At 49.5% G+C, this 25,696-nt stretch overlaps 1 protein-coding gene, 1 long non-coding RNA gene and 1 pseudogene across 5 annotated transcripts in view; all 3 read left to right on the forward strand.

Annotated features, from left to right (window-relative positions):
• Positions 1 to 391: 391 nt before the first annotated feature.
• On the forward strand, positions 392 to 3,960 carry LOC111522862. The gene is made up of 2 exons (XR_002725362.2): positions 392 to 2,835; positions 3,855 to 3,960. It is a non-coding gene; the product is annotated as an uncharacterized LOC111522862 (long non-coding RNA).
• Positions 3,961 to 4,515: 555 nt separating this feature from the next.
• The window catches only part of AP3B2 (adaptor related protein complex 3 subunit beta 2), a 50,258-nt gene continuing 29,077 nt past the window's right edge, over positions 4,516 to 25,696 (forward strand). For 2 of the 4 annotated variants that reach the window (XM_023187183.2, XM_023187184.2), the window contains exons 1-3: positions 4,516 to 4,833; positions 25,291 to 25,366; positions 25,512 to 25,586. In XM_023187183.2, the coding sequence (XP_023042951.1) occupies positions 4,721 to 4,833; positions 25,291 to 25,366; positions 25,512 to 25,586 (264 nt within the window). In that variant the 5' untranslated portion in view covers positions 4,516 to 4,720. The remainder of the gene's footprint in view (positions 4,834 to 25,290; positions 25,367 to 25,511; positions 25,587 to 25,696) is intronic. The other 2 variants (XM_023187180.3, XM_023187181.3) reach the window with 1 other exon arrangement.
• Positions 22,402 to 23,069, forward strand: LOC111522896 (annotated as a pseudogene).

The raw sequence follows: 25,696 nt of genomic DNA on the forward strand, positions 1-25,696 counted from the left end.
CATGTCCTCATCAGATCTTGACTCAAAGTCTAGTGTCCAGCTGATAGTGGCCGAAGTGCCTCCCCACCCCCACCAGCACTGGGAAACTTTCAGAGGGAGAGTCAGGGTGGGGCCCTGCTCCCCAGGGCCTTTCCATCTGGGTGATTCCCTGAGAGCTCTGGGGCAGGAGTCGCAGGGAGGCCACCAGCCTCTGAGGGCCCATTGTTCTTCTCCTCTGAGCTAGGAAAGATGTATTGTCCCCACCCTTCCTCTCCACACCCACATCTGCATGCTTAGGGCAGACTTTAGATAAACAAACCGTGCTGGCTAGCCTTGCCCAGCTCACAGAGAGCTCTTACTGCCTCAGAATGGCCCTGTGATGTCCAGCCCTTCGAGCTTATTGTCCCTAGTGCACAGGAAGTTGAGGCCCAGAGAGAGGAAGGGGCTGGTTTGATGTTCCATATAGACAGGTGGCACAGCCAGGGATGGGTATCCCAGTCCCATGTCCAGCATTTTAGTGCAGACTCACATGCACATCAAAAGCACAACCATGCACTGACGGACAAACAGCTCCACAGGTGGAGTGTACAACCAGAAGGGGAGAGGAGAGAGGCTGGACAGCCTCTGTCCTCACCTCCTCAGTGGCCCCGTGGTGACAGCTGGGTTTTTTTTTTCTCCCTAGATAAGCTTCACATCTCAGGTAACTGGAGAAGCCTTCAGCTCTTCTTGTCTTCTCCACAGGTGGGGTGCCCACTGCCTCAACAGGGGCCAGAACAGTGTGCCCTCCTCCATAGCTGTAAACATCTGCTTGGCTCAGCAGGAGTGAAGGTAGAGGGGAGTAGGGTTCAAGGTTCCCTCACTACCTGGTAGATGGTAGGAGAGCATGACCAAAAGCCAAAGAGCCGTTTACATGACTGGATTCTCCCTGTGGCCTTCTGAAATTATGGGAGATGGAAAGGGGGAGACCGGATCCTAGGGGAACCCAATATTCAGGTTTTCCTGGGTTCCTGGGATGCAAGGTTTCAATTTTAACACATGGGAAGTTGCAGGCAGACTGGGATGAGTTGGTCACCTGAGTCTTCCACAGCTCCCAGTCTGAGAAAATGAGACTCAACCAGTAATAAGCAGAAGATTTGTCTGGGTGAGGGGGCTCATGCCTGTAATCCCAGCACTTTGGGAGGCCAAGGCAGGCAGATCACAAGGTCAGGAGTTCGAGACCAGCCTGGCCAAGATGGTGAAACCCCATCTCTGCTAAAGATAGCTGGGCATGGTCGTGGATGCCTGCAGTCCTCCTGCTACTCAGGAGGCTGAGGCAGGAGAATCACTTGAACCCGGGAGGCGGAGGTTGCAGTGAGCCGAGATCATGCCACTGCACTCCAGCCTGAAGACAGAGCAATACTCCATCCAAAAAGAAAAAAAAAAAAAAAAAAAGCAGAAGATACTATGGAATGGGCCAGGAGAAAAAGGAAGGATCAGGGATGGGAGAGACACAGTGAGCCACACAGTAGCTGGCATTCTGCATGGTGGGCCTGGGCAGCCTGGCTCTTCAGTTGCATATGGGTCTTTCCCACCCCAGTCAAATCTGCTGGAGCCAATTCTGCTCCCTTCCAAAAAAGATGTCCAGATACCTGGCGGTAGTGTGTCACTTCCTGCTCCCAGCTCCTCTAACCCACCCCTGCAGAGTTCCATGCCCACAGGTCTTAACTTCACCCACTTTCCCAGGCTCTGAGATGAAACCTCAGGCACAGTGCAGGCAATGCGGCCAACCTCCCAAGTCCCAAAAGCCTTCTGTTTCCAGTAGAGATGGGAGAAGCCTGAACTAAGCAGGTTTCTCACTTCCTTATGGAGGAAGAAGAACTAAGAGAGGTGACTGATTTTAGTACAAAGGGCACAGGGCAGAGTCACGCAGGAATACATTAGCTGTGTGCACTTGTGATGTATAGCCTCTGTAAACCTGTTTCCTTATCCTGAAAATGGGGACGTTGTTCCTATCTTGTGATTGTATTATGGATCAAATGAGCAGCTGCTCAACAGAGGTTGTTGGAGAGGTCCTTCTCCACACAGACTTGGGAGGAGATGCTTGTCCTAGGTCCACATCTCATCCAGGTTTCCCGATTTTTTCAGGTCTTCTGCTCAACCCAGGTACCAGTTGACACCCACCCAGTCCTTGGTGTTGCCTTCAGGAGCAGTGGCAAGATGGGAGCTGGTTGGGGAAGGGGATCCTAGAGCAGTGGAGAGGAGGAGAGAATGGAATGGCTGGACTTTGAGATGAGAAGACAGTTGGATGGGGAGGAGGTACCATTTGCTGGAACTGAAGGGTTCTCAGTAGGGGCTAGAGGCAGGATGTATCTGTGATATCTGGACCTCTGGAGTCCCTTAAGCACAAGGAGACAAGTGTGTGGCAGTGAAGACATTCTGCCTTGGGCCCAAGCCCAAGACAGGTCTCCCTGAGCCCTGGGCAGACCATCCCACCTATGGTCAGTGGAAGGACCCACCTCCTCCCTATCCCGGGCCCGTGTAAACGATAGGATACATGCAGGCCCTGACTGGGGAAGTCAGCACCATTAAGTTCTTCCTCTCTGAGGCTTTCCTGAGTTAACACTTCGAGGCTGTGAAGTTGGAGGGCAGGGAGCCTGAGCCAGGAGACCTCTTCCTGTTCAGGCTGATGTCCCCCACTGGACGCTGGCGCGGGGCCCAGGTGGGCATGTACTGTGGCCATGGAGAGATCATCCACTTTGAGGTTGAGTGCCTTCAGCAGAAACACAGTCCCAAGTGTGCAGAGATGCTGCCCAGCCAAGCCACGCCCCACTAGTGAGCTGGCTACTCGGGGATAAAGACTGAAGTCCCAGGCGAGGGGTACGTGTCTCTGAAAATAGGGTTTGGGCACTCAGGGTCCCTGGGGTCTCGGGAAATGGGGGTGCGGGATCACAGGGCATAGGACCTAAGCCTGGCTTTGATCCGCACCCCTCTGGCGATCCCCGCAGGCAAGAACTCAGGAGCCTGTGGGCCGTTTCTGGGCTTCTGGGAAGGCATCGTATCCAAACAGGGGCAGCGCCTGCTGCTGTGCATGCTGCTGCGTAGACGCAGGGGCGTTGAGCGAGCGGTGCTGGAGCGCAGAGTGCGCGAAGCCATGGACGCGAACCCACCACTCTATCACCCCACACGCAGCAACTGTGTGCACTTTGCACTGCGTCTGCTCGCCCCAGGTCCCAGCCTGGACCCCTGGCAAATAGACGGGAGTTCCAGCAGCTCGGTGAGCGTGGCCCAGCTACCTACACAGGACTCATCCCACCTCCTGAGTAGACTAGTCGAAGAGCCTTACAAACGCGCAACTGCAAAATTCAGGCCCTTCCGTCCCCACTCCCTACCCACATCAGTTTTCTCCAAACTCAAGATCTACTTTTCTCTGCAGACACAAAGCCACCAGAACCAAGCAGACCCACCCACTTGTCTAGGTTATGCCAATAGAACCTTCCCATTACTCCAACAGAACCTTACCCCAATATAAAGACCTCCAATAGAACTTTTCTACAGAGTCAAGCTCCACCTGTTTGGGCCCCACTCCTTCCCAGGCAGGCCCGCCAATTCTGGCCATGGATACTTCGGGATGCTAGTCAACAGACCAAGACTCAGGCCTTAGGAACTCCTCCAGTCCCCATGCCCAGCTAAGAGGCTCCAGCCACTTAAACTGATGCCCCAAACTCGGGCCCAACTGGATCCTACCTCTTCCCCCAGCCCAGTTCACTACTTTCCATCTGATCCAACCCCTCCTTCCTTGGGCCTAGGGCACCTCGGTCTAGGGAGGTACTCACTGGAGGTCTCACATGACTCAGGAGTCCTGGTGGTCACACCAGACCCTCTCTCTTCCTTTTCAGGTGTCAGCGGATGTGGACGTGTCCCCGGATTAAGCATGACCTTGGGCCCTCCTGGGTGGACGTGGAGGCTTCAGAAAGATTCATTAAACTACTTTCCGAAGCTTAATTAGATGTTCACCGTCCGTATCCTGTTCCCCATCTCTCTAAGCCCCCAAGGGCTCCTCGGAGCTCCCTGACCTTAATTCCTTAAATTCCGCCACCTCCAGGAAGCTCTTCAGCTTCCTGCGGCCAAGCTAGATTTTGTAGGAAAGGTGAGGCAGGAAAGAGAGTGTCCTTAGGTATCTGAAGCCGGTCCTCGGGTGTGGTGACCCCTTCCCGCTCTAGAAATCCCAGCCTGTGGGCACAGCCTTCTCTCGAGATCTCCGCTTTCCCCCCACGGGAGCATCCGCTCGCGCGTCTGGGGAGAACGGAGCCCCAGAAGCCCGTTCCGCCGAGGCCAGGTGGTCGGATGTGGGGGCAGGTGTTCCGCATCCCCTGGAAGACGGTCCCAGCGTTCGTCCAGATGCCTTGCCCACTTTCAGACCTGGAGATGAGCCAAGTCGCTTTAAAGGGCAGAAGACGCCCTGAAGGGAGGGCATTTCCGAGGGATGGGCGGGGCCAGGCCCTGCTGCACCGCCCCTGTAGCCTCCTCGCGGACTCGCCCTCCGCTCGGCTGGCGCCGGTGCCTTTAAGACCTCAGCGCGCGGCCCTGATTGAGAAATCCGCGCGCAGCCTCCCCCGCCGCACCCTGTGGTCTCTGCTGAACCCCTGCCGCGCCGCCGGTCTCGCCAGCCCGACCCGGACCGGCCCGCGTTCCTTTCCTCGGCTCCAGCCGGCCTCCGGCCCCGCAACCTCCTCCTCGGCGAAGTCTTCTCCCTGGCCGCCCCATGTCTGCCGCCCCCGCCTACAGCGAAGACAAGGGCGGCTCCGCTGGCCCCGGGGAGCCCGAGTACGGCCACGACCCCGCGAGCGGCGGCATCTTCTCCTCCGATTACAAGCGGTGAGGGAGCCCGCGAGGAAGCTCGCGGGAGGGCTGGGGCCGGGGCGAGGCGCGGGGGCACCATGGACAGCGCCCGGACCCAGCGCCGCCCCGCCCCGGCCGCGCCGACCGGAAGTCCGCCCGGCCCCCTCTTGCGGCCTGGAGCCCCGGCCCAGCGCCGGTAGCGCTGGCACCCCAGCCCCTAGGACGCGGCGGGGGGCGGATAGGGGCTGGCGGGGGATGGGCCAGCTCGGTTTCGGGAGGAGAAACCCTCCGGTTCCAGGTGTTTCTCTGGTTTGCAGCGTTGCGTTACGGGTTCCCATCCTTTTTCGTGCTAGGCGGGTTGGCTTCCCAAAAATGTGGGGGAGGAGTCTGAGTCAGCGAACTTGAGTTTGAGCCTGGGGCCTCTCCAGGAAGCCAGGCCCTGGATGTGCTTGCACAGCCTCACAGCCTGGCCCCTGTTGCAAATTCATTTCCCCTCCCGCTGGTCCCCATCTCCATCCGACCATCAAATTCCTGCTCCCCGCATTGCCCCTATAGTTCAACTCCACCTTCACACCCTCCCCCACCTTTGATTCTTTCGTTTGTTTCTTCACTTGTTTATTCGTAAATTCTGCAACAAGCATTTATGAAAAGCCAGCTGTGTCGAGTACTGAACTAGTCACGGACTACAACTGTGAACATGAGACCCTTCTTGTCCTTAGGTTGCTCTAGGGGGGAGCACAGGTAAAAAAGCAGTCGGGGACAGTTGAGTGTAATGGGGGCTAGTGGAAGCAGGGAGAGGACCTGGTCTCTGGTGCCAGAGAGAAGGGAGACAGGAGCCTGAGGTATGTTCCAGGCAGAGGAAAGGGCTTTCAGGAAGGTTGAGAGCCATCTGTGTGAGCCATTGGACTGACCAGAAAAGAGGGTGGGGAGGACTCCTGAAGGGTTTTAAGCAGGCGACGTAATCAGATTTATATTTTAGAAGGACCTCAGGCTGCTGCATTGTGGAGAAGAGATTGGAGGTGGGCCAGATTGAGCAAGAGACAAGCGAGGTGGGTCTTGAAGTTCACAGGGTGGGCATGATGGTGACCTAGACCAGGGGAGAGGCAGAAGATTTGAGGCTGTGGAAGAGGCGGAAGCCTCAGACCTGATGATTAATTGGCTATTGGGTGGGGGTTTGAGGGACGGGGGGAGAAGATGAGGCTTTTCATGCACATCTGTGTGAAGAGACCACCAAACAGGTTTTGTGTGAGCAATAAAACTTTTTAATCACCTGGCTGCAGGCTGGCTGAGTCCGAAAAAAGAGTCAGCAAAGGGAGATAGGGGTAGGGCCGTTTTGTAGAATTTGGGTAGTCAAATTATAGTCAAAGGGGGTTGTTCTCTGGCTGGCAGGGGCGGGAGACACAAGGTGCTCAGTGGGGGAGCTTTTGAGCCAGGATGAGCCAGGAGAAGAAATTTCACAAGGTAGTGTCATCAGTTAAGGCAGGAACAAGCCATTTTCACTTCTTTCGTGATTCTTCAGTTCCTTCAGGCCATCTGGATGTATATGTGCAGGTCACAGGGGATATGATGGCTTAGCTTGGGCTCAGAGGCCTGACATTCCTGTCTTTTTATTAATAAGAAAAATAACATAAAATAGTGTTGATGTGTTGGCAGCAAAAATTTTGAGGGGGGTGGTATGGAGAGATACTGCTTCTCCATAGCCTCAAAGGACTGCTTCGAGCGGGATTAGGGGCAGCGTGGGAACCTACAGTGGGAGAGATTAAGCTGAAGGAAGATTTTGTGGTAAGGGGTGATATTGTGAGGTTGTTAGAAGAAACATTTGTCTTATAGAATTATTCGTGATGGCCTGGATACAGTTTTGTATGAATTGAAAAACTAAATGGAATTTAGAGAAGGAGAAAAACAGGTATTAAAGGACTAAGAATTGGGAGGACCCAGGACATCCAATTAGAGTGCCCAAGGAGATTCAGCATAGTCCTGCCAGCAAAGATTATTTATTTACTTTAAGAGGGAGTTAAGAGTGGCGGTTTGAGGATAGCACCAGGAGATATCAGCTGTGATGGCTTGGAGAAGCAATGTAAACCGGCAGTGTAAACAAGAGCAGGGCATTTATGAGTAGTTGAGAATGGTGAATAGGAGTATGACTAGTCAGAAGATAGTAGGGATGACAAGTTTTCTGGGGCACAGCCAAGTTGGTCTGGTGTCTGGAATGAGACTGGGGCCTAATAAAAGGGAGCGTCCGTACAGGAGCTCAAATGGGCTGTACCCTGAAGCTTTCCGAGACAGGCCCGAATTCTGAGAAGGGCAAGTGGTAAAAGTATTGTCCAGTCGTTTTTATGTTGGGGGCTGAGCTTGGTGACATATGTTTTTAAAAGACCATTAGTCTGTTCTACCTTTTCTGAAGATTGAGGACAGTAAGAGGTATGAAGGTTTCACTGAATACCAAGAGCCTGAGAAACTGCTTGGGTGATTTGACTAGTAAAGGCCGGTGTGTTATTGGACTGTATAGAGGTGGGAAGGCCAAACTGAGGAATTATGTCTGACGGAAAGGAAGAAATGACTGCAGTGGCCTTCTCAGACCCTGTGGGAAAGGCCTCTACCCATCCAGTGAAAGTGTCTACCCAGACCAAGAGGTATTTTAGTTTCCTGACTTGGGGCATGTGAGTAAAGTCAATTTGCCAGTCCTGGGCAGGGGTAAATCTTTGAACTTGAGGTGTAGGGAAGGGAGGGGGCTTGAACAATCCCTGAGGAGTAGTACAATAGCAGATGGAACACTGAGAAGTGATTTCTTTCAGGATAGATTTCCACAATGAAAGGAAATGTGAGGTTCTAAGAGGCAGGCTAGTGGCTTGCAACCTACATGGAAGAGGTTATGAAATGACGACAGAATAGAATGGGCCTGTGAGCCTAGAAGGAGATATTTTCCTTGGGCTAAGAACCATTTGCCTTGTGTGGGAAGAGACTCATAAGTGGAAGTTTCAGTGGGGCAGTAGGTGGGAGTGACTGAAGAGGAGAAAAACTGGCCATGAGGGACAGAAGTTGGAACGCTACCTGCTTTTTTAGCTACGTTATCAGCATAAACATTGCCCTGAGTGATGGGATCTTTTGATGGCCCTTGCAGTGAATGACTCCAGCTTCCTTTGGAAGTAAAGCTGCCTTGAGGAGAGTTTTTGTTAAAGGGGAATTAATGATGGGGGACCCTTGCATAGTGAGGAAACCTCTTTTCACCCATATAACAGCATGGTGGTGCAGGATATGGAAGGCATATTTAGAGTCAGTATAAATATTGATGCATAGTCCCTTTGCAAGAGTGAGGGCCCAAGTTAAGGCAATGAGTTTGGCTTTCTGAGAGGTAGTGGAGGGGGGCAGAAAGTATATGCATCAGGTGTGAGGAAGAAAATAGACTTTGGAAGTTATGAGAACTGTCGAGAGTGAGTTGAGCATGGTTTGTGATTTTGAGGGCCTCTAAAAGTATTAAAGCAGTGGCAGCCGCCACACGCAGACATGAGGACTAGGCTAGAACAGTAAGATCAAGTTGTTTGGACAGAAAGGCTACAGGGTGTGGTCCTGGCTTTTGTGTAAGAATTCTGACTGCACAGCCCTGCACTTTGGCTGTGTGTGATGAAAAAGGGTTGGGATGAGTTAGGGAGAGCTAGTGTGGGAAGCAGCTTCTAAGGCTGTTTTTAAGGAATGGAAAGGAGTGGTGAAAGGATTTAGGATCTGTGGAATCAGCTAGGTTTGCTTTTGTGAGTTTATATGATGGTTTAGTCAGGATGGTAAAACTAGGTATCCAAAGGCAGAAGTATCTATCCATGCCTAGGAAGGAAAGGAGCTGTTATTTTGTAGAAGGGATTGGGGTTTGGGAGATTAGCTGGACATGATCAACAGGGAGAGCACGTGTGTTTTTATGAGAATTATGCTGAGATAGGTAGCAGATGAGGAAGAACTTTGGGCTTGACTGAAGTAATGGGGGCTGTCTGTGAAGCCTTGCGGCAGTACAGCCCGGGTAGTTTGCTGAGCATGATGGGTGTCAGGGTCAGTCCAAGTGAAAGCGAAGAAAGGCTGGGATGAAGGGTGCAAATGAATAGCAAAGAAAGCATGTTTGAGATCCAGAACAGAATAATGGGTTGTAGAGGGAGGTTTTGAGGATAAGAGAGTATATGGGTTTGGCATCACGGGGTGGATAGGCAAAACAATTTGGTTGATAAGATGCAGATCCTGAACTAACTTGTAAGACTTGTCCGACTTTTGGACAGGTAAAATGGGGGAATTGTAAGGAGAGTTTGTAGGCTTTAAAAGGCCATGCTGCAACAGGCGAGTGATAACAGGCTTTAATCCTTTTAAAGCCTGCTGTGGGATGGGATATTGGTGTTGACCAGGGTAAGGGTGGATTAGGTTTTCATGGGAAGTGAGGGGTGCATGATCGGTTGCCAAGGAGGGAATAGAGGTGTCCTATGCTTGAGGATTAAGGTGGGGAGATACAAGGGGAGGATGCGAAGGAGGCTTTGAACTGGGGAAAAGGGCAGCAATGAGGTGTGGCTGTAGCCTAGGAATAGTCAGGGAAGCATATAATTTAGTTACAATGTCTCGACCTAATAAGGGAACTGGGCAGGTGGGGATAACTGAAAAGGAGTGCGTAAAAGAATATTGTCCAAGTTGGCACCAGAGTTGGGGAGTTTTAAGAGGTTTAGAAGCCTGGCCATCAATACCCACAATAGTTATGGAGGCAAAGGAAATAGGCCTTTGAAAAGAAGGTAATGTGGAGTTGGTAGCCTCCATTGATTAAGAAGGGGACAGACTTACCCTCCACTGTAAGAGTTACCCAAAGCGTCTGTGATGGTCCAGGAAGATTCCGAGGTGATTGGGCACCATCAGTCTTCAGCCGCTAAGCCAAGAAGATTTGGGAAGGAATCAGAGAGCCTTGGGCCAGAGCTCCAGGGGTTCTGGGAGTGGCTGCTGGGTGAGTTGGACAGTCCGATTTCCAGTGGGGTCCCGCACAGATGGGACAAGGCTTAGGAGGAATCCCAGGCTGTGGGCATTCCTTGGCCCAGTGGCCAGATTTCTGGCACTTGAAGCAAGATCCTGATGGAGAAGATCCTGTAGGAATGCTTGACTGCTGCAGCTTAGGCATTTTGAAGTTCTTGTGTGCTGGAGATGTGGCTGGGGTTTCTCTCACAGTGGAGGCCAGGAATTGCAACTCAGAAATACATTGTTACTTGGCTGCCTCTATTCTATTATTGTACACCTTGAAGGTGAGGTTAATGAAGTCCTGTTGTGGGGTTTGAGGGCTGGAATTTAAATTTTGGAGTTTTATGTAATGTTGGGAGCAGATTGGGTAATAAAATGTATATTGAGAATAAGACAGCCTTTTGACATTTTAGGATTTAGGGCTGTAAAGCGTCTCAGGGTTGCTGCCAAATGAGCCATGAACTGGGCTGGGTTTTTATATTTGATGAAAAAGAACCTAAATGCTAACTGATTTGGGAGAGGTCGGATAAAGAAAAAGGAGCAGTAACCTTGACTATGCCTTTAGCTCCAGCCACCTCTTTAAGAGGAAATTGTTGGGCAGGTGGGGGAGGGCTAGTCATGGAACAAAACTGTAAGCCGGACTGGGTGTGGGGAGAGGAGGTGATAGAAGGATTATAGGGCGGAGGAGCAGAAGCTGAGGAAGAATTGGAGTCTGATTCAGCCTGGTGGGGAGCCATCTGAGGAGTATTCTGGGGATGAGGTGAGAGATCAGATGGGTTGGTAGAAAAGGAAGATTGAAAAGACTCAGCAATGCTTGGGGTTGGGACTGCGGGGAAAGGCGGGAGGGAAAGAAGGAGGATTTGGGACGAGTCGCATTGGGAACAGAGACTAGGGAGGGACAGATGTGTAAAAGAATGCCTGGACATCAGGCACCACAGACCGTTTGCCCATTTTACTACAAGAATTACCTAGATCTTGTAGGCTGGAAAAATCAAAAATGCTGTTTTCTGGCTATTTGGAATCATTGTCGAGTTTCTACTGGGGTTAAGTGGCATTGCAGAAGAAAATAAGGCATTTAGGTTTTAGGTCAGGTGTGAACTGAAGAGGTTTTAAGTTCTTGAGAACACAGGCTAAGGGAGAAGAAGGAGGAATGGAGGGTGGAATGTTGCCCATAGTGATGGAGGCAAGCCCAGAGAAAATAGAGGGTAGAGATATGGAGAGAAGGGGTGGGGGGTGCTTGCCCCCCAGGAAAGTGGAGAGAAAAGAGAGGGTAGAGACACAGAGAGAAGGGGTTGGGGGTGCTTGCCCCCCAGGAAAGTGGAGAAGGGGTGAGGGGTGCTTGCCCCCAAAAAGTGGTGCTTGCCACAAAGGGTGAAAGATCAAGGCAGGCATCCCCGTGGTGATCAGACACCTCCAAAACGTGGGTGAATAATCAAGCAGGCGTCCCTGCAGTGATTAAACACCACGGGAAGACTGTCTTCCTGAGTCTGTGACCGGTGCCGGAGTTTTGGGTTCATGGATAAAACGCATCTCCTCTGTCTCTACCAGAAAAGGAAAGGAACTGAAATTAAGAGAAGGGAGAGATTAAAAGATGGCACCAAGATTGAAAGGAGAAAGAAGTTGAGGGATAGTGAGAGAGGCTGGAGAAGAGAGTAAAAAGAGGCCGCTTACCCGATTTAAAATTGGTGAGATATTCCTTGGGCTGGTTTGTCTGAGGACCCGAGGTTGTAGGTTGATCTTTCTTTTCGGAGCAAAGAGCAGGAGGACAGCAGATTCATCTCCCAGGGGAGGTCCCCCCCCCCCCCCCCCGATCCAAGTCATGGCACCAAATTTCATGCACGTCCATGTGAAGAGACCACCAAACAGCCTTTGTGTGAGCAATAAAGCTTTTTAATCACCTGGCTGCAGGCTGGCTGAGTCTGAAAAAAGAGTCAGCAAAGGGAGATGGGGGTGGGGCCGTTTTATAGAATTTGGGTAGTCAAATTATAGTCAAAGGGGGTTGTTCTCTGGCTGGCAGGGATGGGAGACACAAGATGCTCAGTAGGGGAGCTTTTGAGCCAGAATGAGCCAGGAGAAGGAATTTCACAAGGTAATGTCATCAGTTAAGGCAGGAACAAGCTATTTCCACTTCTTTTGTGATTCTTCAGTTACTTTAGGCCCTCTGGAGGTATAGTGCAGGTCACAGGGGATATGATGGCTTAGCTTGGGCTCAGAGGGCTGACAAGGATGTTACTCAGGTTACTAGTTCCTGCAACTGGATGGATGATGGTGTTATTCAGTGTAATTGGAAATAAAGCTGTTACAAGTAAATTTGTGGAAAATTAATGTTGAGCCCAGCTTTGGACATACTGAGATTGTAAACTCTGAGGGACATATTACCCTATTAGGTAGCTGGATTATTACGATTTTGGTTCCAGGAGAGAGATTAGGGAATTATTAACATATATATGTTAATTAAAGCCACAGAAGTGAAGATAACTCAGGGAGAAGGTATAAAATGAGTTCAGACACTGCATAAGTCAGAACCCTGAAGACACCAACATTAGAGGTGACCAGAGAACAGTGGAAAGTGTTTCAAGGTACCCAAGAAGTGAACTAAAGGCTGAAAGAAAACAATGTAATTTCAAGGAGGGAGTGATCAGTAGTTTCAATGCCCATTAAGGTCAAATCAAACAAGGAAAAAAAAGTATGACCATTGGTTGACAAAGAAGAGCTCAATTCCTTTCTACTCTATTCCCCACCTTCTGCCCTGGGAGACAAATTCTGGCAAAATGTGGAGAACAGGAGCTAGATTATTTATTTCTCAACATTCTGTTGTACATGATTTAAAATATATAGAAAAATGAAATTAATAGTACAATGAACACATGTATATCATACATCTAGATTCAACCGTCATTGACATCATGCCATATTTGCTTTATCTAACCATCTATTCGTATACTTTTTTTGGTTGAACCATTTTAAGTTGCAGAGATCATGACCCTTCAACTCCAAATTCTAAATCGGCATCTAAAGCCAGATTAAAATGAATAAAGGATCACATAGGAGGTGAATAGATAAAACAGTGAATGGGAATTTTGCTTTCAAGAAATTTGACTGTAAAAGAGAAAGCTGCTGGAGGACAACCTCAGTTCAAGGAAGTTTGTCTATTTTGTTATTTTGGGGTTTTTTTTTTTTTTGTTTCCTAAAATGTATGACTCCATATTTTTGTTTATTATTAATATTAGACTGGGAGAGCCTAGAGCAAGTTTAACTGCTGATGGGAAGGAGCAGTTGGTGAGAAAGAGACTGAAGGGAAGAAAGGAAGTACAGAACACCGAGTGATGGGAGGGGAGGCTTACTGAGCTGGGTGGGAGGTCTAGCCTGGTAGCAGGGAGGACCAGCTCTGCCTAGAGGGAAGAGGGCAGGAGGAGAGGAGAGTATGATGCAAATGGAGACTGGGTATAGTGGCTCATGCCTGTAATCCCAGCACTTTGGTAAGCCGAGGCGGGCAGAGCACTTGAGATCAAAAGTTCGAGACTAGCCTGGCCAACATGTCGAAACCCCCTCGCTACTAAAAATACAAAAATTAGCCAGTTGTGGTAACGAATGCCTATAATCCCAGCTACTCAGGAGGCTGAAGCAGGAGAATCACTTGAACCCGGGAGGCGGAGATTACAGTGAGCCGAGATGGCACCACTGCATTCCAGCCTGGGCAACAGAGTGAGACTCCATCTCTAAATAAATAAATAAGTAAATAAATGCAGATGGATGGGAGTCTGGGGCAGGGAGATGCAGGGGATTTCATCTAAAGCCTTTCCCTTTTTTGGGAACCAGGTGGTGAAGCCATGAGGGCAAGGCTGGGTCGGGACTTGAGGGTCAAAGGGGTTTCAAATACAGTGAATAAAGCCAACCAGGCCAGGTGCGGTGACTCACACCTGTAATCCCAGCACTTTGGGAGGCTGAGGCGGGCAGATCACCTAAGGTTGGGAGTTTCAGACCAGCCTGACCAACATGGAGAAACCCCGTCTCTACTAAAAATACGAGAGTTAGCCAGGTGTGGTGGCATATGCCTGTAATCCCAGCTATTTGGGAGGCTGAGGCAGGAGAATCGCTTGAACCCAGGAGATGGAGGTTGCAGTGAGCCGAGATCATCCATTGTACTCCAGCCTGGGCAACAAGAGTGAAACTTGATCTCAAAAAAAAAAAAAGCCACCCACCACTGGCAGGCCAGTGGCATTAGAGACTAGTGGGACAAGAGGGCCAAGGATGTGAGCCAGTTGGAGGGATGGACACAGGGGTTGTGGGGGAGGGTGCTAGGAGGAAGTAGGGATAAAAGAAGGTTGATGGGAAGGAATAGATCAAATATTGGTTCTGGAAAGGCAGGCGAGGATTAAGATGCCTAGGGTCAGTGAGAAGAGGGTATATAAGATTTCTCAGAAGGCTGCAGTCTAATTGTGGTGGTGGGATTGGAGCTGAAGAGGGCATCTCTCACCTCTCTATCAACTCCACTGACCCTCTAGTCCCTTGCCCAGAGACTGGGGGTAGGCTTGGTCCCCCGTCCCTGTCCTTCTGTCCCTCCAGAGGCCTTGTCTCTGAGCAGTGAAAAGGAAACCGGAGCCTCCCTCCCTGCCAGTGTCTGGTTACAAAGTTTTGGGGGCGGGCCATCTGGTGACTATGACAGGAGCCCCAGTGCCCTGGCCAGCTCAGTCCTATCCTGGAGAAGGACCTGATGCAGCGATTCCTGCAGCTCCCGGGGGTGGTGGTGAGGCCCAGGGTCAGAGGGGCCTGTGGAGCTGATCGAGAGGCTACTAGCTGTGTGCTGGCTCCCGAAGGTGGGCCACCGCCCTGGTACCAGGCCTTGGAGCCTGAGGAGCTTCGATGGCTGCAGGCCCAGGAGGAGGACACGACCCCAGAAGCACCTCTGGAAGGACCTTGCCCAGAGACTGGCCAGAGCCAGAGCCAGCCACTACGGTATAGAGGAACCCACAGGAACCTCCTACTCACACAGCCAGGAAGGCCAGGGATGGGCAGCTGCACTCAGCCCAGACACCTTCAGGACCCACCTCCTCAGACAGAGGCTTAGGCTGACATTTAGGGTCCAGGCTGGGCAGAGAAGGTGGTCAGGGGCACAGTATGGGGGCTGAGGGTATGAGTGAGGAGAGGAGGATGGTAAAATATTTGAGGGTTGAGGTCCTTCCTTGACCTTTTTCTCCCCACAGGCCCCTACTGGAGTGGGCTCTGGATGAGGTTTGGGGACAGGATAAAGCACAGACAGGGTTTGGCCAGCCACTGCCTGCCAGTAGACTGGAACTTAGGTGGTAAAAGGTGGCAGGGAGGTGTATATCAAGGGAGGTGAGCATGACTGACCTCCAGTGCCATGCTGGACCCCCTGGCTGGCTCCAGCCACCCCCAGAAGAGTCCCTCAGGCTAGGTCAGACTAGGGGTCAGGTCAGAGTAAGCCCAGCGGTAAGGGGATCTGACTATGGGAGATAATGTTTCATGGCCTTAGGGTGTTGTTGTGCCTTAGTCCCTGTGTCTGCCTCTTGGGAATGGAAGCTGGTGGGAGTGAGGATGAGAGGCCCAGGGCGGTCTCACCGTAGGTGGTTGCTGTGGTCTGTGTCAGTGCATAGGTCTGTGTCAGTGCATATTCCACAGTCAATCTTGCCTGTGCTGGCTGCTTTAGGCCCAGTGGTCCTGCCCTCTCTCATTCCCCTTCTCCTTCAGGGGCCTGGAATGTACACACTAGGCTGGGTGGGGAGGATGCCTTGGGGTGTGTGCATTTGACAGGCACATGTGGCATTTTTGGGTGTGGTGAGGAAGGGAATACCCAGAGTTAAAGGAGATTGGGCAAACTTGGCTCTCCTTCCACGGAAGCCCAGGGAAAAGCTGTCCCAGGGTGACCCCTCAGAAGGGGATCAGGGGACTCCTTGGGCTGGATATATTTGATCTTAGAAGCCAACATTTATCATCAAAAATCTCAACTAGGAGTCCACTGGACCATTTTGGTGAATGAGACTGGAGAGACCAAGTTTGGTCCAAGTTGTCTGTGTATTAGATGTGACTGTGGCGTGTGTGTTGGGGGGAAACATGTGTGGTGTGTGTGTCTCTATGAGGGTGTAGGGGAGCAGGGAGAGGTCTCGTGGTGGTTTATGTCTGTTGGGGGCATGTGTGGGGTGTGTGTGGGGCAGCAGGGAGAGATCTTGTGATATGTGTCTGTGGGGTACAAGTATGGGATATGTGTGTCTCTATGAGGGTGTGGGAGAGTGGGGAGAGGTCTTGTGGTGGTATATGTCTGGGGGGTTTGTAGGTGTGTAGGTGAGTTGTGTGGGTGTCCAAGTGTGGGGGTTTGTGTGTGTAGAGTTTTTCTATGGTAGGTGTCTATATGTGGGGGAGTGTGTTTCTCCGGGTGTTGCGTAGGCAGGATTTTGTGGGTGTGCATGGGTTTATGTATGGATTCTACGAGTGTCTGTGGGGCCTGTAGGTATGTTTGTATGAGCTGTCCGTGAGGTGTAGGTATGTCTGTCAGGGGACATGGGCGTGTCTGTGGTATATGTGGGTGGTATCAATGTGTAGTTGTCTGTGGGGTGTGCGTACGGAGGATCCTGGGGTGCAGTGTTGTGCATTTGTATCTCAGGGAAGCTGGTGCCCAGCTCTGTCACTGTTCCTAGGCCCTTGGTGCTGCCCAGGCCTACCCAGCTCAATGGTCTGTACCTATGCCCATGCCCCAGGTGTCCTGAGCTCAGCCTCCTACCCACTAAGAAACTCACAGTCTCATCTGTGTTTAGGAGTGTAAGAGGGTGATTATCTTTGGGCCCTGGCCTGACCCTGGCAGAGTAGAAGATGTCCTCTGATTTGGGGGGCATCCCCCCAGGTGGAGGAGTTTCAGATAACATGATGGGGCTGGATATTTTCTTCTGTCCTCACATGACAGATAGTGAGGGCCTCAGATAATGCTGAAAGGCATCATCTTTCTATTTCGCTTTCCATAAAAAATCTCTTTAGGAAAGACAGTTTCTAAAATTCTTGGGATAGTGACTTCTTAGTGCCCCTCTTCTCATTTGACATTAGGTACTCACGCATTTCTGCAGCCCTGTGACTAAGGCGCGTGTTGTATCGGGTTCTCTTCCTCTCAGCATTTGTCCCTCATTTCTTAGCATTAGCAGCAGTCATTTGCCTCTTTATGGCTGTTATCATGTTCTTTCCTCTCCTAACAGAAAACATTTCTGATTTTCTGTCACTTCTAAATGTTGCATGTCTGTGACTAACTTGGCACACAATGAATTTTTTTTTTTTTTTTTTTAGATGTAGTCTCAATCTGTTGCCCAGGCAGGAGTGCAGTGGTGCGATGTTGGCTCACTGCAAGCTCCGCCTCCTGGGTTCATGCCTTTCGCCTGCCTCAGCCTACCGAGTAGCTAGGACTACAGGCACCCACCACCATGCCCGGCTAATTTTTTTTGTATTTTTAGTAGAGACGGGGTTTCACCATATTAGCCAGGATGGTCTTGATCTCCTGGCCTTGTGATCCGCCCGCCTCAGCCTCCGAAAGTGCTGGGATTACAGGCGTTAGTCACTGTGCCCGGCCTGATTTTAAATTTTTATCACTGGTGATATTTCTCAAGCTGAATTCTTGTGCCTGGGTCAAAGCTGTGGGTTACCAGAGTGTCACCTGCGAAATTAGTGTGTGCGAGTCCCCACACACAGCTGTCACCACATTTTGGAATTGTCTTGGCAACATATGAGTGCATCAGTTTCACACAACTCTATCAGCTGTATATAGACACATTCTTTTTTCATGGGTTTATTCACAATTCTCTGATCACTTCTTGATCACCAGTTCTGCATCCTCTGAGTATGGTTAGGCACATTGTTCACGTGCACAAGGGCATCTGGCCAAGGAATACCAGCCCATGATCCACACATGGAACGGGGAGCAACAGCTCAGGGCTGTGTCTACCTGGAGGGGCATGCAGATGGCAGATAGGCTTGTAGCAGCCCTGACAGTGAATGCTGGAGAGAGACCTTATACATGTATATCAGTTCCTTTTTTTTCTTTTTTTGAGATGGAGTATCACTGTGTCACCCAGGCTGGAGTGTAGTGGCACGATCTCGGCTCACTGCAACCTCCGCCTCCTGGGTTCAAGTGATTCTTGTGCTTCAGCCTCCTGAGTAGCTGGGATTACAGGTGTGTACCACCATGCCTGGCTAATTTTTGTATTTTTAGTAGAGATGGGGTTTCACCATCTTGGCCAGGCTAATCTCAAACTCCTGACCTTAAGTGATCTGCCCACCTTGGCCTCCAAAAATGCTGGAATTACAAGCATGAGCCACCACGCCTGGCCTCTATTTTGAATATTAAACTTTTATTTACCATATCTCAAATATTTTTCCTTTTGTTGCTATTATGGGCTGATTTGTGTCCCTACAAAATGCGTATGTTGAAGTCCTAGCCCCCAGTACCTCAGAATGTTACCTTTGAGATGATTAAGTTAAAATGAGGTTATTAAGGGGGGCCCTAATCCAGTATGACTGACTTCTTTATAAGAAGAGGAAATTTGGATATAGGCATGCAGAAGGAAGACCATGTGAAGACAGAGAAGATGGTTGTAAGAGACAGAAAAACCCAAAGTGTGTTTCTCCTACTCTCATACACACCACTTACCAGAGAGTGCTTCACCTCTGGCCACAAAAATGGGTGGAGATTTCTCCCCACCCACAACCTATTCTCCAGCGGACACTGACTGAGTGTTCTCTAATTCAAGTCAATCTAGTTTTAGATTTTTTAGGTTAAGGGCTCAGTGCCACAAGACTGCCTTCTGCTTCAGATGCCAACTGCAAGTGGTAAGTTGTCACCTATACTTCTGACCAACTGGCTATAAATCAGGAGTTCCCATACCCTCCTCCTTGGGTTCAACTCTGTGAGTGGCTCACAGTACTCAGGGAAACTTTATTTATATTTACCCATTTATTATAAAGGATACAGACAAAAACCAGATGAAGAGATGCATAGGGAGACGTATGGAAGGGGGGCACAGAGCGCCCATGCCCTCTCCAGGCACTCCACCCTCCAGGCACCTTCACATGTTCCACAATCTGGAAGCTCTCCAAACCCTGTCCTCTTGGGTTTTCATGAAGGCTTCATGATTGATCGCATCTTTGGCCACGTGATCAATTCAGCGATCAGCCCCACTCCCCATTCCCCAGAGGTCAAATAGTGGGATTGAAAGTTTCAACCCTCGGCTGGGCACAGCGGCTCATGCCTATAATCCTAGCACGTTGAGAGGCCAAGGCGGGTGGATCACTTGAGGTCAGGAGTTCAGGACCAGCCTGGTCAACATGATGAAACCCTAGCTCTATTAAAAATACAAAAATTTGCCAGGAGTGGCGGTAGGTGCTTGTAGCTACCCCAGCTACTTGGGAGGCTGAGGCAGGAGAATTGCTTCAACCCAGAAGGCGGAGGTTGCAGTGAGCCGAGATTGCACCACTGCACCACTGCACCACTCCAGCCTTGGCAACAGAGCAAGACTCAGTGTCAAAAAAACAAAAAGAAAAAAGAAAAAAGTTCCAACCATCTAACAACAAAAGATGCTTCTATCACCCAGGAAATTCCAAGGGATTTCCATGTCAGATGTTCCTATCACTCAGGAAGTTATAAAGGTCTTAGGATTGCTGCGTGAGGAACTGGGTGGAAGACCAAATATTAGGACAAAAGTTATCCTAGCATCGCTGTTGTCAAGAGTTTTAGGAGCTCTGTCTCAGAAATGGGGTATAGAGACCAAATATATATATTTCTTTACAATATCACAAGAGCCATGTACAAGTCAAAGAGAGAGGCTGTAGAAGAAACTAATCCTGTTGACATTTTAATCTCAGCCTTCCAGCCTCCAGAACTGTGAGCAAATAAATTTATGTTGTTCAAGCCACCATCTGTAGTACTTTCTGTTTTTTTTTTTAGAGATAGGTTCTTGCTCTGTTGCTTAGGCTGGAGTGCAGTAGAATGATCATAGCTCACTGTAGCCTCCAACATCTTGGTGCAAGTGTTCCTCCCACCTCAGCCTCCTGAGTAGCTGGGACTACAGGCACGTGCCACCATGCCTGGCTAATTTTTTTTATTTTTGTAGAAACAGGATCTGACTATGTTTTCCAGGCTGGTCCCAACTCCTGTGCTCAAGCAATCAATTCTTCTGCCTCAGTCTCCCAAAGTGCTGGGATTACAAGTGTGAGCCCTGGCCTATGGTTCTTTGTTATGGTGGTTCTAGGAAGCTAGTATAGTTGCCTTATTCTTCTCATAAATTTAGTTTTTAGATTCCAAAGTTTAAAAATTAAACCTAGGCCCGGGACAGTGGCTCACACTTGTAATCCCAGCACTTTGGGAGGCCGAAGCAGGCAAATCACTAGAGTCCAGGAGTTTGAGACCAGCCTGGTCAACATGGCGAAATACCATCTCTACTAAAATATAAAAAAGTTGCCAAGCATGGTGGTGTACGCCTGTAATCTCAGCTATTTAGGAGGTTGTGGCATGAGAATCACTTGAACCCAGGAGGCCGAGGCTGCAGTGAGCCAAGATTGCGCCACTGCACTCCAGCCTGGGCAGCAGAGTGAGACTTTGTCTCAAAAAAAAAAAAAAAAAAAAGGGCTGGGCGCAGTGGCTCACGCCTGTAATCCCAGCACTTTGGGAGGCTGGGGTGGGCGGATCACCTGAGGTCGGGAGTTCGAGACCAGCCTGACCAACATAGAGAAACCTCGTCTCTACTAAAAATACAAAAATTAGCTGGGAATGGTGGTGCACGCCTGTAATCCCAGCTATTCGGGAGGCTGAGGCAGGAGAATCGCTTGAACCTGGGAGGTGGAGGTTGCCGTGAGCCGAGATTGCGCCATTGCACTCCAGCCTAGGCAACAAGAACGAAACTCTGTCTCAAAAAAACAAAAACAAATACAAATTAAACCTAGCCATATTGTTGCTAATAATTTTATGACCTTAATAAAATCTTCCCGGCCGGGCGCGGTGGCTCAAGCCTGTAATCCCAGCACTTTGGGAGGCCGAGACGGGCGGATCACGAGGTCAGGAGATCGAGACCATCCTGGCTAACACAGTGAAACCCCATCTCTACTAAAAAAATACAAAAAACTAGCTGGGCGAGGTGGCAGGCACCTGTAGTCCCAGCCACTCGGGAGGCTGAGGCAGGAGAATGGCGTAAACCTGGGAGGCAGAGCTTGCAGTGAGCTGAGGTCCGGCCACTGCACTCCAGCCTGGGTGACAGAGCGAGACTCCGTCTCAAAAAAAACAATAAAATAAAATAAAATAAAATAAAATCTTCCCTTCTTTTGTATTTAAAAATAATTTAACTGTTAATCAAATGTGGGATTTATTTTGGGGTGAAATATGTATACAAGTTAAATTATTTGCTGCTGGCCAGATGCGGTGGTTCACGCCTGTAATCTCAGCACTTTGGGAGGCTGAAGTGGGTAGATCACTTGAGGTCAGGAGTTTGAGACTAGCCTGAACAACACATGGTGAAACCCTGTCTCTACTAAAAATACAAAAATTACCCGAGCGTGGTGGCGCATGCCTGTAATCCCAACTACTTGGGAGGCTGAGGCAGGAGAATCACTTGAACCCAGGAGGCAGAGGTTCCAGTGACCCGAGATTGAGCCATTTTACCCCAGCCTGGGCAACGAGAGCAAAATTCCATCTCAAAAAAACAAAAAAAGTGCTGCAAAGCAGTTGTCTCAATAGCATTTATTTAAGTGGGGGTGGGGGGAGGTTCTTCTTCCTTAGATAAGTTATTGGTTCCTAATTTATCAAGTTAGACCTTTTATGAAATTCCCTCCATGACCTTTGACCTTCTGGTTTTAACTTGGTACCAAACAGCTTTTATCATTGTCTCGTAGTTTTATGTTTTGAAGTCCAATAGGGTGAGTTGTCTATCATTACTCCCTTCTTTTCCCAAAAACATTCTTTGGAGTTCTTACCTACTGATTTTTTTTTCCAGATGAATTTTGCTGTCACTTCAAAAAGTTTGACAAAATGTTCCCTTTGAAATTTCAGTTTTTTGAAATGAAGTATGAGATCTAAAAAAAGAAAGAAACCTGTATATTGGCTCAGCACTACCCTTATTCCTCTCAGCCAAGTGCAAGGGATTACTTATTCAAATCTTTATTCATCCCACTAGAGTTTAATAAATTCCTTGAATGGCTGTTCAGTGGTTCAGTGACAGGTCTGTCTTTTGTTGTGAGACAATCTATGGAGTCTCTGGGACCCTTCCAGTCCCTGGAATCAGTTTGGTCTGAGAGGTTAGGCCTTGGAAACATACTGGAGGCAGGGCAAGGGCACCCTGCTCTTGTTTTGGCATCTACCTCTTTTCCACTGGTCCTTCTCATCCATCCAACTGGTCGTTTTCCCTGAGCCGGGTCCATACTTCCCCACCCCAAACCCTTCCTCTTGTCTCTTTTCTCTCGTTCCCGGCTACATTCATTTCCTACACTGCCTTATCAGAAGTACGAGTTGCCCCTCGTTCCCACAATGCAGTGCGACTGAGCGCCTCAGAGCCCGCGGGGACGCTGCCGCGGGCAAGGGGTGGGGACGTGCTGAGGCGGGGGAGTGCTGAGGCAGCGGCCCGCGGGCCCGCGGCGTCAGGCGGTGCGGATGTGCGGATGTTGGGCTGGGCGGATGAGCGAGAATGAGTGACGGTGACCGGCACATCTCCGTGGTAGACCTGCTGACCGACGTGCGCGAGAAGGACCTGGAAGACTTTTTCTACAAGTACGCCCGCATCCACGAAATCGAGCTCAAGAACGGGCACGGCCTGTGCCCTTTGCCTTCGTGCGCTTTGAGGACCCCCGAGATGCAGAGGATGCTATTTATGGAAGAAATGGTTATGATTATGGCCAGTGTTGGCTTCGTGTGGAGTTCCCCAGGACTTATGGAGGTCGGGGTGGGTGGCCCGGTGGTGGGAGGAATTGACCTTCTACAAGAAGATCTGATTTACGAGTTCTTGTTTCAGGACTTCCTTCATCAGGCAGCTGGCAGGACCTGAAGGATCACATGCGAGCAGTTTGGGATGTCTGTTATGCCGACGTGCAGAAGGATGGTGTGGGGATGGTTGAGTATCTCAGAAAAGAAGACATGGAATATGCCCTGCGTAAACTGGATGACATCAAATTCTGCTCTCATGATAGTGAAACTTCCTACATCCGAGTTTATCCTGAGAGAAGGACCAGCTAAGGCTACTCACGGTCTCGCTCTGGGTCAAGGGGCCATGACTCTCCATACTAAACTAGGGGTTTTCCCACACCACTTCTCTCCTTTCAGGCCCTACTGAGACAGGTGATGGGAATTTTTTCTTTATTTTTTAGGTTAACTGAGCTGCTGTGTGCTCAGAGTCTACATTCCAGATTGAGGATTCAGCGTCTTAGGAAATTGTTTTAATTTTTTTTTAAATAAGAAAAAAAACTACATAATTTCTACCAGGGCCATATTAGCAGTGAAACATTTTAAACTGCAGAAATTGTGGTTTTGGTTCAGAAATGAGTTGTATATTTTTCACTCCTGATTATGGGAAAAAAATCAGTTCTGTCTTTGTGGGTTGCTCTGCTATGGAGATCAACAGTTACTGTGACTAAGTTGGCCCATTCTGTTTAGAAATATATTTTAAACGTTTAGAAAAATGCTCATCATCACTGGCCATCAGAGAAATGCAAATGAAAACCACAATGATATACTATCTCACACCAGTTTGAAGGGTGATCATTAAAAAGTCAGGAAACAACTGGTGCTGGAGAGGATGTGGAGAAATAGGAACACTTTTACACTGTTGATGGGAGTGTAAACTAGTTAAAACTATTGTGGAAGACAGTGTGGCAAGTCCTCAAGGATCTAGAACTAGAAATACCATTTGACCCAATGATCCCATTACTGGGTATATACCCAAAGGATTATAAATCATGCTATATAAAGACACATGCACACGTATGCTTATTGCGGCGCTATTCACAATAGCAAAGACTTGGAACCAACCCAAATGTCCATCAATGATAGACTGGATTCAGAAAATGTGGCATGGCCGGGTGCGGTGGCTTATGCCTATAGTCCCAGCACTTTGGGAGGCTGAGGCAGGTGGATCATGAGGTCAGGAGATCGAGACCATCCCAGCTAACACGGTGAAACCCTAAAAATACAAAAAATTAGCCAGGCGTGTTGGTGGCGGGCACCTGTAGTCCCAGCTACTTGGGAGGCTGAGGCAGGAGAATGGCGTGAACCTGGGAGGCGGAGCTTGCAGTGGGCCGAGATCGTGCCACTGCGCTCCAGCCTGGGCGACAGAGTGAGACTCTGTCTCACCAAAAAAAAAAAAAGAAAAGAAAATGTGGCACATATACATCATGGAATACTATGCAGCCATAAAAAAGGATAAGTTCGTGTCCTTTGTAGGGACATGGATGAAGCTGGAAACCATCATTCTGAGCAAACTACCGCAAGGACAGAAAACCAAACACCACATGTTCTCACTCATAGGTGAGAATCAAACAATGAGAACACCTGGACACAGGGTGGGGAACATCACACACTGGGGCCTGTCGTGGGGTGGGGGGAGAAGGGAGGGATAGCATTGGGAAGAATACCTAATGTAAATGACAAGTTAATGGGTGCAGCACACCAACATGACATATGTATACATATGTAACAAACCTGCACGTTGTGCACATGTACCCTAGAACTTAAAGTATTAAAAAAAAAAAGTTTAGTAATTGAAAAAAAAAAAAAAGGTACCACAATTGGGTTGCTTGGAACAACAGAAATGAATTGTCTCACAGCTCTGGAGGCCAAAAGTCCGAACTCAAGGTGTCAGCAGGACCATGCTCCCTCTGAAACACATAGGGGAGTCCTTCCTTGCCCCTGCTGAAAGCTTCTGGTTGTTTGCTGGCAATCTCTGGCATTCCCTGGCTTGTAGACGCATCTCTCCAGTCCTCTGCCTTCACATGGTAGTCTCCCTGTGTCTGTCTCTTTAAGTGGCTGTCTTCTTTTTTTTTTTTTTTAATTTCAATTTAATCTATTTTTTGTAGACACATTGTTTCACCATGTTGCCAGGCTGGTCTGGAACTCCCAGGCTCAAGTGATTCTCCCGTCTCAGCTTCCCAAAGTGCTGGGATTACAGGCGTGAGCCACTGCGCCCAGCCCACATGGCTGTTTTCTTATAGGAAACCAGACATATAGGATTAGAGACCCAGGCTGCTAAAGTAGGATTGCATTTAACTAATTACATCTGCAACAACTCTGTTCCCAAATAAGGTTACATTCTGAGGTACTAGGGGTTAAGACTTAAACATATCCTTTTTAGGAAGGATACAGTTCAACCCCTAATATTAGCTGGCCACATGTTTCCACTGATCTGTACTTTACTTGCTCCCCCTGGCTCTGGACCCTCTTCGGGTCAGGTCCTGCCTGAGCCTCCCCTGGCCATGTTCCTTCTTTGTGCCTGGACCCTCCTGATTAATACCCCGTCCCCACCCTTGTGCCCTCAGTTGACCTCTTGTACCTCCCACCAGGCATGATGACCTGAAGGAGATGCTGGACACCAACAAGGATTCTCTAAAGCTGGAGGCCATGAAGAGGATTGTGGCGGTAAGAGGGGAAGGAAGGGGCCTCCCTTGGGGCGGGGCCTGGGTGACCACGAGCAGCTCTCTTTAGCTCCTTGTAGACCTTCCCTCTAATTAGTGCTGTGCCTCCCGATTTGTCCCTCTTCCCCTACCTTGGCCCCACCACCCAGATGATTGCCCGAGGAAAGAATGCTTCAGACCTGTTTCCAGCGGTGGTGAAGAATGTGGCCTGTAAGAACATAGAGGTGAGCACTACCTGGTGAGGGATCACTTGTTCCCACCTCCCCCAGGAACAAACTCAAGCTTGGGGTGAGGAAAGAAATGATTTAGCCCCTGGAGGCCCAAACTGCTCAGA

This window comes from Piliocolobus tephrosceles, chromosome 6 (genome assembly GCF_002776525.5).
Source record: "Piliocolobus tephrosceles isolate RC106 chromosome 6, ASM277652v3, whole genome shotgun sequence".
NCBI lineage: Eukaryota > Metazoa > Chordata > Mammalia > Primates > Cercopithecidae > Piliocolobus > Piliocolobus tephrosceles.